The sequence below is a fragment of the Mauremys mutica genome, chromosome 6 (assembly GCF_020497125.1).
Source record: "Mauremys mutica isolate MM-2020 ecotype Southern chromosome 6, ASM2049712v1, whole genome shotgun sequence".
NCBI lineage: Eukaryota > Metazoa > Chordata > Testudines > Geoemydidae > Mauremys > Mauremys mutica.
Window position 1 is genome coordinate 20847252 of NC_059077.1, and position 13190 is coordinate 20860441.

General features: G+C 38.7%; 1 protein-coding gene across 4 annotated transcripts in view; it reads left to right on the forward strand.

The window, feature by feature from the left end:
- Positions 1–13190, forward strand: part of ZNF532 (zinc finger protein 532) — an 83821-nt gene that overhangs the window by 49977 nt on the left and 20654 nt on the right. For all 4 annotated transcript variants that reach the window (XM_045021884.1, XM_045021880.1, XM_045021883.1 and 1 more), the window contains 2 exons: positions 2557–2738; positions 6401–6577. In XM_045021884.1, the coding sequence (XP_044877819.1) occupies positions 2557–2738; positions 6401–6577 (359 nt within the window). The remainder of the gene's footprint in view (positions 1–2556; positions 2739–6400; positions 6578–13190) is intronic.

The window sequence follows — 13190 nt, forward strand, 5'->3', positions numbered from 1 at the left end:
TGAAGGCAGTGCCCCGTCAGCGACAACACAGAAGTAAGGGTGGCAATACCATACCATGCTGCACTGTTGCCTTCAGAGGTGGGTGGTTGGAGAGCGGCAGCTGCTGCCCAGGAGCCCAGCTCTGAAGGCAGAGCTGCTGCCAGCAGCAGCGCAGAAGTAAGGATGGAATGGCATGGTATTGCCACCCTTATTTCTTTGCTGCTGCCTTCAAAGCTGGGCCCTCGTTCAGCAGCTGCCACTCCAGCCACCCACCTCTGAAGGCAACAGTGCAGCATGGTAATAAAGGTAATAAAAAAAGGTAATAATTGGAGATATACCAATCTCCTAGAACTGGAAGGAACCTCAAAAGGTCATTGAGTCCAGCCCCCTGCCTTCACTAGGCAGGACCAATTTTTGCCCCAGATACCTAAGTGGCCTCCTCAAGGATTGAACTCTCAACCCTGGGTTTAGCAGGCCAATGCTCAAACCACTGAGCTATCCCTCCCCCTTGTCACCTTACTTCTGTGCTGTTGCTGACGGGGCACTGCCTTCAAAGTTGGGCACCCGGCCAACAACTACCACTCTCTGGCTGCCCAGCTCTGAAGGCAGTGCAGAAGTAAGGATGGCAATACCGCAACCCCCCTAAAATAACCTTGCAACCCCCCACAACTCCGTTTTGGGTCAGGAACCCCAGTTTAGAAATGCAGGTCTCCCCTTGTGAAATCTGTACACAAAAGACCCTAATATGTTTTTCATGGCTGTGAATGCGGTAGGGCCCTACTTATAACATTCTACTATTGTGTTTACAATTGCAATTTTGATTCTACTGTTACGACTATAATTGCAACATATTGTGAAGGAGCAGCTTTGGACTATTAAACACAAAATTATTCAAAGGAAAATGGTCCAGAATTGGAGGAGATGGTCATTTTCATATCATGGCTACCATTTGAGGGGGACAGCAAGAATAAACACACTCTATTGAATTATTTCATAATTATAATTTTGTTTAATCAGATCAATAAGTCTGTTTGTAAGACTAATTGATAGAGGATTTTTTGTTTTGTGTTTTAGCAAAATATGCACATCATTACGGGTAAAATTTTCAAAAGTTTTATTTTCAAAAGCGCCTATATCACTTAGGAGGCTCGATTTTATTTTCAGAAGTGCCTAAATCACTCAAGAGCATAAGTCCCACTGAAAGTCCTGGGGCACTTTTGAAAAATGATCCTAAAATCCATTAGAGCAGAAATTGAACATTTAAAAAGTTGTACTTTCTCATGGACAATGACCTCCTTACTCTAATTTTTTTTAGCAAAGAAAAAATAGAAACACCAAAAAGTACCAGAAGCCCTGTACATTAGCTATCCATTATTTATGTATATCATAGTTTGGTTTACAGTGTAGGACCTAAGAGATGTGCTTGTTTTAGTTTTTAGTTTAATTTCAGGCTTCAGCTTGGGGCTTGTAGCTTTCTGCCTTGGATCAATCACTTATTATTATTATTAATTTTTTTATTATTTTATTATAACCAGCTTGTTATTAAAAAACAAAGTATTAAAAAGAGGAATTAGGGATCCTGTTCTGCAAAGACTTAACATCTAATACTTAATTTTAAGCATGTGAATAGTTCAGTTGAAGTCATTGGAACTGCTCATGTGCTTGAAGTCAGGCACTGAGCATAAATCTGTCCAGGACCGTAGCCTAGCTATTTAGAGATGCTTTTTTGCATATATGTAACTAAAACGTATGTGGGCCAGATTCACAGGTACCCTTCAGCCTCTCTCTGCCTCTCCAGTGATGGAAAGGAGCTGTAAACCCAATTTAAATCTGTGTTTACATCTGATGTATTCCATCCCTGGAATGGCACAAAGCAGCCAGAAAGTACTGGTGATTCTGACTTGACAAGTGATCAGCATGTACTAAAGGATTTTACTGATTTTTTTAGTTTGAAAACCAAAAATAATTGCTTGAGATTGGAAAAGTGGCTACTGCACTTACAGAGACTCCTTTTCAAAGAAAAGCTTTAGAAATATTTTATATAAATGTAGTTCTTATCTACATGTGCAATATTTACAATGCATACACAATTCTCTGGTCTTGTGGGTAAATATATTTAAAACCACCTTCTTAAAGAAAAAAAATGAATTAACCTTCCCCTCCACCACACACAATTAAGTTGCACTTTGGATGTTACAATTAAAAAACAACATAAGCAAGGAGATCTAAAAGTAAAGACAACACTCAATTTTTAAGTTTATTTTGGTGGAGTAGATTTTTCTGTGGTGCTCTGAGTTAAGGGCATAAATATAGTTCACATGGACCTTTAGGCTCCTTCACAGTGCCAGAGTGGTGTGTAAAGGGGACTTTATATCAGGCCCAGAATGTCCAATTTAGAGGCCTCTATCTGACAAAGGGATCCAGGACTAGGGCCTACATCTAAATTTGCCTGCTCTTGTTGGTTTATATCACAACCATAACACAGATTTAAAAAAAAAATGTACTGTAATGTTTGACAGAAGAAAGCATATAGTTGAACCAAACCATTTGTTTTATCTATTTTGGTCTATCATTTAGAAGACTTGCAATATCTGCCAGATGCTGCTTCCTAACCAGTGCAGTTTTGCATCACACCAGAGAATTCATCAGCATAAATCTCCATATACGTGTCCTGAATGTGGAGCAATCTGCAGATCGGTCCACTTCCAGACCCACGTCACTAAGAACTGCCTACATTACACACGAAGAGTTGGTTTTCGGTCAGTATGATCACACGTGTAACTAAAATATGTTGTTATATATATACATACACACATATATAAATGTTTTTTTTCTCTGTTTTTCAAACTTAAACTAAAATAGTTTCTTTTTATTGTGAAAATTGCTTGCAAGATGCTGTTTTATTGTTTTAAAGTTGTCATGGCTACGTACTATTTGTACTACACATTTTGGGATAAAAATTCTTGCTGGATGTCAGCCATGCATTTGGAGATCAGCTGATGTATGGTATTCAATCAGAGTATTACTAATTTCATCCAGCCATGAGAGGTCATATTTAAGGCATACAGTTTTTAAGCTAATAAATTCAGACATGTTTTACTAATTTAGTTTCTTTAAAAAAAAGACATAAGCTGACTTTTAGGTAGTCTTGGTAGAATAATCATAATCTTTTTTGTATTTACTGCTAGACAGTATCTTTAAAGCACTAATGGGTGTATTCCATTTGTCTATCAGATACAGAAGGTAACTTTGTTGAAGTCTTTGTTCCCTCTCTTTTTCTCACCCTTTCTTCCCAGTTGGGGAAGTCCAGGTTTCCACTGCTGGATTTTCCACTACACTATTCTTTAAACCAGTTCACATTGTCCATCACAGAGTGCAACAGTCTGCTACTTTGACTCTTTGTTGAGAGTCTTTAATTCTTGTTTCAGAGTAGCAGCCGTGTTAGTCTGTATCCGCAAAAAAACCAGGAAGTACTCCTGTTTTAATTCTTGTGTTTCCCCATATTTTCTGCTAGGAAGCAACTGTCAGTGGGGTGATAAGGATTGGAGGAATATCAAGGAAACCTCTAGCCTTGCACTGAGCAGCCTTGAAACTCCCTAGAATTCCACCAAAACTCAAAGCAGCACCAAGGCAACAGCTCAGAAGAGCCTCCCTTTTCCAAGCTCCTACAGCAGGCTTCTGCATAGCACTTCAGTATAGTCTTGCGGTCAATCTTAACTGGCTACCTAAAGGTAGAGTGGTGTGATTTAGAATCCCACCAGCCGATAGTACGTCTTCCCCTCAAGGAAACACAGTTCAGTTATCAGGATGACTGAGAAGTTTTCTGTTAAGGTTACTCTGAGCGGAGGATGAAGTCTTTTTACTGCATCTAGGCAGATGTTATGGCAGGATATTTCTGGTTTTGGTGACCTGGATAGGTCAGGCCAAAGATTCAACTCTCATCTGCCCCAAAGTCTCTTTTGATTATTCTCTCTCTCCTTCTTCCCCTTCTCCTGAGTAATTGGGTGCTCTGAAGAAGGGGGAGGTTTCTGTTGTGTCTTCCATCTAGGGTGACCAGATGTCCCGATATTTAGGTGTTTGTCCCGCGTCCCAATCGATCTTTGGTCGGGACGCGATATTTCGTTCCGCTGGCAGCACTTGGCTTCTTCCCCCCCGCCCTGCTTTTTCTCCACTCCATCCAATGAGCGTAAAATAAAAATCCATCTTCTTCCTTATTAGAATCCTCAGAATCTCCTCATCAACACCAAACTTTCTCTTGAGGAAGGATGTATTTCCTCCAGCCTTTCTGAACAGTGTCCGATAATTTAAGGAAGTTGTTTGATGCCAGTGATCTAGACTAGTTGATTGAGCTAATTAAATTGAGGAAATTCAGCTCACTTGACTCAAGCTGGATTCTCTCAAACTGGGGGAGAAAAAGCTGCTGCAACAGAGAGTCCAGGAGGGGGGACCCGGACCTGAGTGGGACCCAGATCTTCAGCAGAGCTACTTCTGTATTCAGGCAGACATGCAGACTATAGTCAGCAGTGGATGCTTATATCTGTGGATTATTTTATTTATAAGGAAAAAAACTCATTTCAAGAAAAAAAAATCCTCTTGAATGTGATATCACTAGCACATTAGAAGTAGAACTAATATGGAGTTAAATGTAAAAAGATGATGATACTTAAAAGTTAGTGTTGTGGAGAGGTGTGTGTCCGTAGTAAAGATGGAAGTTCGTTTTCATTTATAAGTTTCATTTGAGCCCCTCCCATCTTTAACAGATTTAAGCCAAAATCACCTGAAATTTCAAATATATGCTGTTATGCTGAAGTAGAGGGTTTTTTTAGAAATTTTGAGGTATCTCAGAGACAATGTGTTTGTGAGATATGAGTGCTCAAAAATTGTGCTTTCACTTTTCGAAAAGTTTCCTAATTCTTTTGGCTTGCCATATCTGAAAAATGGCATATTGTTTCCTATATCATCATGCTATCTCTCTTCCATAAGATCACCGTATCTCTAAAAGGATATAACAGACATAGAAGGAGTTCAGAGATGGGTAACGAAAATAATTAGAGGCATGGAAAATCTTCCATAAGAAGAGAGATTTAAAAGGTAGGAACTGTTTAGTTTAGAGAAGATATGAACAGGTAGAGACATGATAGATACAAAATAATAAATGATATATAATAAGTGAATTTACCCTTTCTCTCTTAATATAAAAAGAAGGGGACAGTTAATGAAATTGGAAGTGAATTTTTTTAAATGCAATGCATAATTGGTCTGTGGAACTCATTGCCAACATTGAGGCCAGCAGATTAGTGGGTGTCAAAAGGATTGGACATTTATCTGGCTAACGAGAACTTCCATAATTATAGTAGATAGAAATAAAGTTTGGAAGGGATACAAACCTTCATGCTTCAAGCGAACTTCCAAAAGATTGGGATTAGTAAGAAACTTTCCCTATAAGCAAGTTATTCCATAATTGTCCACTACAGGGTATTTTTGAAACTTCTTTGAAGCAGCTAGTACTGGAGAGAGGATACTGGACTAAATGGGCCACTGACTTGATCTAGTATGGAAATTCCTGTGTTCTTATATTAATTCAATTTATGTTACTTGCTTTATTGTAGATTGAATTGTGGGAAGGTGTCAGACACTAAGATTTCAAAGGCATATTTTAGAAAAATGTTTTCAGAATCCCAACCTGATGTAAAGCTCCTGTGTAATCACTCTGAATTTAAGTTTACTCTTCTCTGTCCAAATATTGATTTGACTACGTACAGAGAAAAATCACTCAGTTAAGAAAACATTTTCATTAAAATTAAACCTGAATAAATATAGTAAAGTTGTTGTTCTTTTTGTATTTCATTTTTGGTAGCTTCAAGATTGCAATATGGTTCTTCATACAATCCCCTACTCCTGATAAAAATGTATTTTCTAGGACCTATAGGGTCTAAAAAGTTCTTATTTATAATCAACAGATGGAATAGATTCCATTGGCCATTTTGTCTATTGTTGGCATAATGCTATTATCAAATCTTGTCCTCTGGCATTAGATCTTGCAAATTAATTATTCTTATCTTTTTTTTCTTTTTTAGGTCTATAACCATTTTGTTTCTGTTGGATCTTAATGTGTGATTTGTACTTTCCAGTATTATTGTAGCCGTGTCGGTCCCAGGAAATTAGAGAGACAAGGTGGCTGAGGTAATATCTTTTATTGGAACAGTTGTCTCTCTCACCAACAGAAGTTGGTCCAGTAACAGCTATTACCTCACCCACCTCGTCTCTGTGATTTGTACTCTAACCAATCAATTCATATGATTGTATCAGATTGAATACATAACCCTCCCTCCTCCATCTGCCTAAAACCCAGTTTTGATTCCACATATTCTAGTACACTTTTGTGTTATGTTATATTGACTCTTTTCCCCTCCTCTTACAGCTGTGTACATTGCAATGTTGTGTACTCTGATGTGGCTGCACTCAAGTCTCACATTCAAGGTTCTCACTGTGAAGTCTTCTACAAGTGTCCTATCTGTCCCATGGCATTTAAATCTGCACCCAGCACACATTCCCATGCCTATACACAACATCCTGGTATCAAGATAGGAGAACCAAAGTAAGAAATATTAAATCTTTTGCTCTTACTCTAATGCTATATTTTAATAACCAATGAAATTACATTCTCTGTTGTATTTATAATGTTAAAAGTCACATACTGCATAACCAGCAATTTATCATACTGTTGATAATGTGTGGAGTACATGTCACATTTTCTAGTCATTTATTTGGCAAAGGTAAGATTTCCATGAACATAACAATAAGATTTCTTTAACCATAGCAGTACAGAAAACTTGATACAATTGCACCCAAGAAGCTACCTGTATTCAGTCTGGCTCAGTGTTTTTTTTTCCATTGCTAAACTAAATGATTTTAAATCAGCTGCATTTTTAATCAGGAACTAGAGTATCAGCAGTGACAGTTCAAACCATTAACATATTTGCTGTTTTTGAAATGTGTTGAGACATATATAATTCTAACAGAGTACTGTTTCCGTCTAATGTTCTATTTGCTGGCATAAGCCTACAACCTGAGGAAACCATGATGGTCACTGACATTTTTTTCACAACATACTATTATTCATTAATAAGTAAAATAATTGCATGTTTATGCTGTGATATAATAAAGGTATATTCATAACTTTACAGTGCAATAATAATATTGATAAATTGACATAATTATGAATGACTTGATTCTGATTTAAAACTTGGAATATAATGTACAGGTGAATCAGCAAGTATTTTGCTTACAGTGATAAGTCATCCATATTATAATTGCTCTGCAGGACAAAAGTGTAATATTATGGTTTTGTGGAAATGGTCTCTAATTTAGGATGCAAACACCACAAGCCTTAAAGAAATTAGAAACTAGCATAATGTCTCTCTGATTATGTTAAATTAGGTCCACACGTTCTCCATGTCAACCAGCATTCAAAGGTACCAGAGAAATTGCAGTAATTTTTTACATACATCTAGTTCTTCTCTCCCAAGCTCCTCCGTATAGCTCTGCCTTTCAAACTGAACAGAAAGAGCCCTTGCTTTCCACACCTTCTAGAATGCACTCTAGTTAATATAGCTTTTCCATTTAGTGTAGCTTAATAATCATTAATATTCCTCAGCACTGTTATTGCACTTTTCTGCTTCATAATGCCTGCCTGACAAACCAGAAAAGATAAATGCTTAACATATTGCAGAGCAGATGACTCCAGAGAACTTGGTTCTTTCAGTCACTTTTGCTCGCAGGGCTGTAGAGTTCTCCCAGGTAGGCCATTTCATGACAAGATGTGTTTTTTCTCCAGGAGATGTTGTCCCACATCAGTGTTTTCTACCTGGCTTGTCTTCACTACTAGCCACAACCTTTGGGAGTGCTGAGCTAGGCTTGCACCTTCACAAGACCCACATGTCATCAAGAAAAAGAGAATTCCAACTGCAGTTAAGTGAGAGAGGCCCACCACTAAACATTCTCCAACCTTGCTTGTCAAGGTCAAGGCAGATACACCTTGGTCTGTCTCTGCACGTGCCTTTTTTGATGCATAACAATTCCTCTGTTAAATGGGGAAGCATTTACTGCAGAGGGGTTTAGAAAGAGAGTAAGTGATTTACCCAAGGTCTGTGGGAGAGTTAGGATTTGAGCCTCAGGATCCTGTTTTTCAGAAATACTGAGCGTAAAGCTCCAGCTGAACTCAGTGGAATCTACATACCTCCTAAATCCCAACCCAGTGCCTTTGCCACAAAGCTGTCCTTCCTCTACCTGCCTTCTCCAATGTAGGGTATTAAAATATTCAAGAATTCTACTCTATCTCACCCTCTGAAATGCAGAGAGCATGACTCTGTATTTCAGTACCTTGCATGCTCAAAAAAAAATGTCAAGGAGGCAGAGTAAAAGAACAGTGTAGCATGCATCATTATGTCTAATTTTAAGCCTTTTAAACTTGACACTGTCGTGTTTAATATTCCAAAGTTCACCTTTACCCCGATATAACGCTGTCCTTGGGAGCCAAAAAATCTTACCGTGTTATAGGTGAAACCGCGTTATATCGAGCTTGGTTTGATCCGCCGGAGTGTGCAGCCCCACCCCCCGGAGCGCTGCTTTACCGCTTTATATCCAAATTCGTATTGTGTCAGGTCGCGTTATATCGGGGTAGAGGTGTATATTTTTATTCTTCAGTTTGTTCAAACCCATATTGAAGCAGAATTGAAACTAATGTATGGGCTCTGACCCTGAATTCCCATGTTTCCATTGCTGCAAATTATGTTCCTTTTTAGCAAGATGGCATCTCTGACAGTAGGCTCAGAAATGTCAACATTTAATTCAGAAACTTTTAGATTGCTGTGGAAACAGTTCTTTAGTTATGTGATTTTTTAGTAGTAGTAAAAGCCAGTGTGACAGAGTGCTAAGCAAGAACAGCTGATTCAGTACTCTGGTCACAGCAGCTCCAATCAAACAATGTAGAATGGAGCTGGTTAAACAGAGCTGTGCCTAATTTGTGGTGGAGGAGAGCTGGAAGGCTAATTAAGCTATTAGGCACAGGAAGGAGGTAGAGAGAGATTGCCCTTCCCTGCTTGGTATAGGAGTTGGGGGCTCCATAGGACTGTTGAAGCAGAGCTGTATATAGTATGAAAGTATTGGGAACCCATATTGTAAATAAACTACACAAGATGTTTGACCAGCACAAGGGTCTCTGAGCAGTTTGTAAGCCAGAGCAGAGGCAGGAGCCAGAGGGCCCTCCCACAGCCAGCAAAAAAAAACTAAAATCAGAAATTACAAGTGACTATTTCACATTGAAAGAGTTCAAAAGATATCTTGAATAAATCTTGACCGTATTGAGCTATATCAGGTCATGTTCACAGGTTAATTCTTTTGAGCTGGCTCCCCTAATTGTAGATATGTACTGACATGCTTTTTCTGAGTATGAACTGGTGTATCGTTAGAGCCATATGCAGAAGGAGGAACATGCATTTTTGTGGAATACATTTGTAGAGCCTATTTGATATCCGATCTGCAAACGTGGTCCACTGGTATAAAGCAGGTATCTGCAGATTTGCAGGACTCTATACATTTGTATTATAGCTAATTATTTAAAGAATTAACAGTTGGATTCTCTTAAAATGCTTTTTTTTTTTTTTTTTTTTGGGCTAAACGGACCCTTCACAAACACCAGCAGATGATACGTTATCACTAAGGCTATGTTTTAATCATGGGTATTTTTAGTAAAAGTCATTTGATTGGTCATGGGCAGTAAACAAAAATTCATGGCCCATGACCTGTCCATGACTTGTACTATACACCCCTGACTAAATCTTGGGGGGAGGGGTCAGCCCAGGACTGCCACGGATGCTAGAGGGGGGGTGGCCCGGGGGCGCTGCGGGTGCTGCATGGGGGGGCCCAAGGGCACCGCGGGCACTGGGGGGGGGGGCACGCAGCCTGGGAGCCCCGCTGGTGCTGGGGTAGGGGGGAATTGGCAGGGCTGGCAGGTTCCCTACCTGGCTCTGCACCTCCCCGGAAGTGGCGACATCCCCTTCCCTCAGTTTCTAGGTGGAAGCGCGGCCAACCGGCTCCACCACTCCCATTGGTCAGAAACCGCGGCCTGCAATTCCTCTGGGAATTATGTGTGCTCAGCACCTCAGAAAAATAAGGTGTGTGATGGGTGGACTGGGTCAGGAAGGATTTATAGGTCTGTCCTGAAGACAAGGGCTGGAGCCACCCCTGAAACACCTGTCCAGGAATGAATGAAGGACCCTCCTCTGGCTGAAGGGGAAAACAGGCTTCAGGCCTGGGCTCTCCTGACACAGGGTTTTGGTGTGTCAGAGGGAAAGTTTGATAGGCAAGTGGACTTACAGTTGCCTTATTGTTCCTCTGTTTGTTACAAAAATGAAATCCTAGGATGGAGGTGAATTTTGACCCTACACAGGGATGTGCACTGTGTTTGCAGCTAGGGCAGTCAACTGCTCATACCGTCTGTTTTGTTTGCAGGAACTAATGGAGATAGAGCATTAAGTAAGCCACTGTATGCCCTTGGCATTTAGTGGAATTGCATGATTTATAATTGTATTACTAATGCCTGTTTATCAGAACAGATGCAGCAAATAAGATATGATTTCACTTCTTAAATTTCATTTTAACCTGTTTTATGAAAAACCACATTAGGTAGAATGGCTCTGAATAGGTACAAATGAGATTATTTTAATATGGGGGAAAGGAAGGCTTTTTCTATTTTAATTCTACACACACATACACACACCAATCTCGTCAGGGATAGCTTAATTTATTTTATGGGCTAAAGAAGCTCCTGTGTGACTTTTTCTTTGTAGCTGGTATGAGCTCTTAGGAATAGCAGTAAGATTTTTTTATTGTTAATCTCCTTTTAAACCTTGAGGAAATTAATATTTATGCAACCAATTTATTAATAACATTAGACTGTTGGTACACAATATGGTACGTTATTGCACAATTATCATTTCTCTAGAAAATAAATTATTGGAAGGAGAAATGCCATGTCCTAGTAGAGACACCTTTTAAAATTACTGATTGTCTTTTAATGTGATGTTCAGGTATCTACCTATAGATTCCATGTTTATTTGTTCTAAGGAAAATTTTAGAATTTCTATTGGCCAGATTTTCACAGATTGAAATAAGTTCATTTCCCACATACAGTTGTTGGTACATAATATTTGTGAGGAAATATTTAGCATGTGCATGCATATAGGCCCCAATTCACTGATCTCAACTAGACTACTCATGAGCTTTAACTAAGGCATGTGTTTCAGTATTTTGTTGAATTGGGGGTACAGGAATTTAGATCCTTATCGAGCATAGCCCTTATACACATGCTTTAGTACTTTGTTTGATCAGGGCCTTAGCTAGACACATTTGGTATTGACTCACATTATTTGTTTGATTCACAAATGTATGTGCTCAGTTGTATATATACCTAACTTTGAAAATGTGGCTGAAAGAAATATTTTGTAATGAATTGGATCCATGTGTCTACCATGATACAGCATACCATACAGAATATGTGTATCAATTTAAATTAGTTGAGTTTATTCTGAAAATAGATGACTTGGGAATTTGGACTCCTATCGGGAAGATTTTGACCTGCGAAAGCAGAGCAACTTTAACTTAAATGTTTATTTAAAATGTGAATATTAAGAATCAGATATTTTTAAAGAGGTGTAATATTCTCAGTAGCAGATTTATTTTCTCCTATCAGTATTAGCTGGTTTAGCTAATGAGCACTGTGTTGCTTCATTACACATGCAGTGATTACTCAAGGATTAATTTACTTTAAATACAATGAAAAGATCACAAAGCAAAGCAAATTAAAAAGTACTAACATAATATTCCACCATTTGACAATAATAAAAATCCAGTAGTTGCAAATTTATAGATTAGGGGCCTGAAACAGTTTCCACTCAAGTCATTGGCTGTGGAACTGTACCCTAGATGACCTACGAGGTTTTTCTGATTTATAATGTACACGATTTTATTTGAAATATATGTTTATAGTCAGAGTAAGAATATTAACTTTGAGTTCTTTCCACTTCTGCCATTTTCTCACTCAAACTGTATAGAATCAGAATGATGTCGTTTTATTCTCTTCTTAGTTTATTCTCTTCTTAGTAATCAAGTGGGTAGTGATGGGTATCAGAAGTCAGGATTCTAGTGTTCTGTCTAGTGTGCTGCCATAGGTGACAATTGTTTGGAGGGTCAGTGCCGTGGTGTATAACCTTGTTCAAGTCTCTTAACCTTCCCGTTCCTCAGTTTCCAAACCTGGTTATAATTATTAATTAGCTTTGTAAAACAGAGATGAGTCACATGCCATCTGTTATTATTGATGGAAATACACGTCTTCTTTACAAAATGTATGAATAAATGAAAATTACAAATACTCTTGCTAGCGAGTAGCTCTGTATATTCTCACATAAAAATGAAGAATGCTGTGAATAAAATATTACCATTTTAAACTGTTGCATTCCTGCTGAGCCGGGCCATCACTGGGAGTGTGCACCCCCTATAAAGTATAGAGCTACACAGCAGCTCTCAGTGTGCCAAATGGTGGAAGGTGAACACGTTGCCATGTGAACCCTTGGGTTCTCCCCATCCCCTATAGATGCATTATGGGCACAGGTGCTACTGAATGCTTAGGGGTTAAGTGATGCGCATGGTACATGTCCAAAATAGCTCTGTGGTCGTGGGAAGATTCCTTTGCTCTGCATCTCTCTCCAGCATTCCGTTCAGGTGCTCTGACGGGGCACTGAGTTGAGGATTTCCCTTTAACAGAGTTAGCTCTTCCAGTAGTTTAGGGACAAAGTACAACCAGTACCAGTATGATTCAGCTGAATATTTCTTAACATTGGAAAATTATGATTAACATTTAAAAAGTAAATTTTAGAAATGTTGATGATGAAAAAATGTCAGAGGACTCTAGATACTCACACTTTTCTATAAAGTGGGTGCTACTGCCACAGTCAGTGGATACTAGGTTAGTCGGACCGCTGGTCTGATCAAATATGGCAATTCCTATGCTTCTATGTTATTTTTCCCTTTCAACTGCCATTTTCTTTGTTTCCTTTTTCTAAAGAAAAATTACAACAGTTCTGAAGAAATAAAGGGAATTACATGGGCTTTATAAACAGATATATAAAAAAGAGGATACATTTTGGACCTAC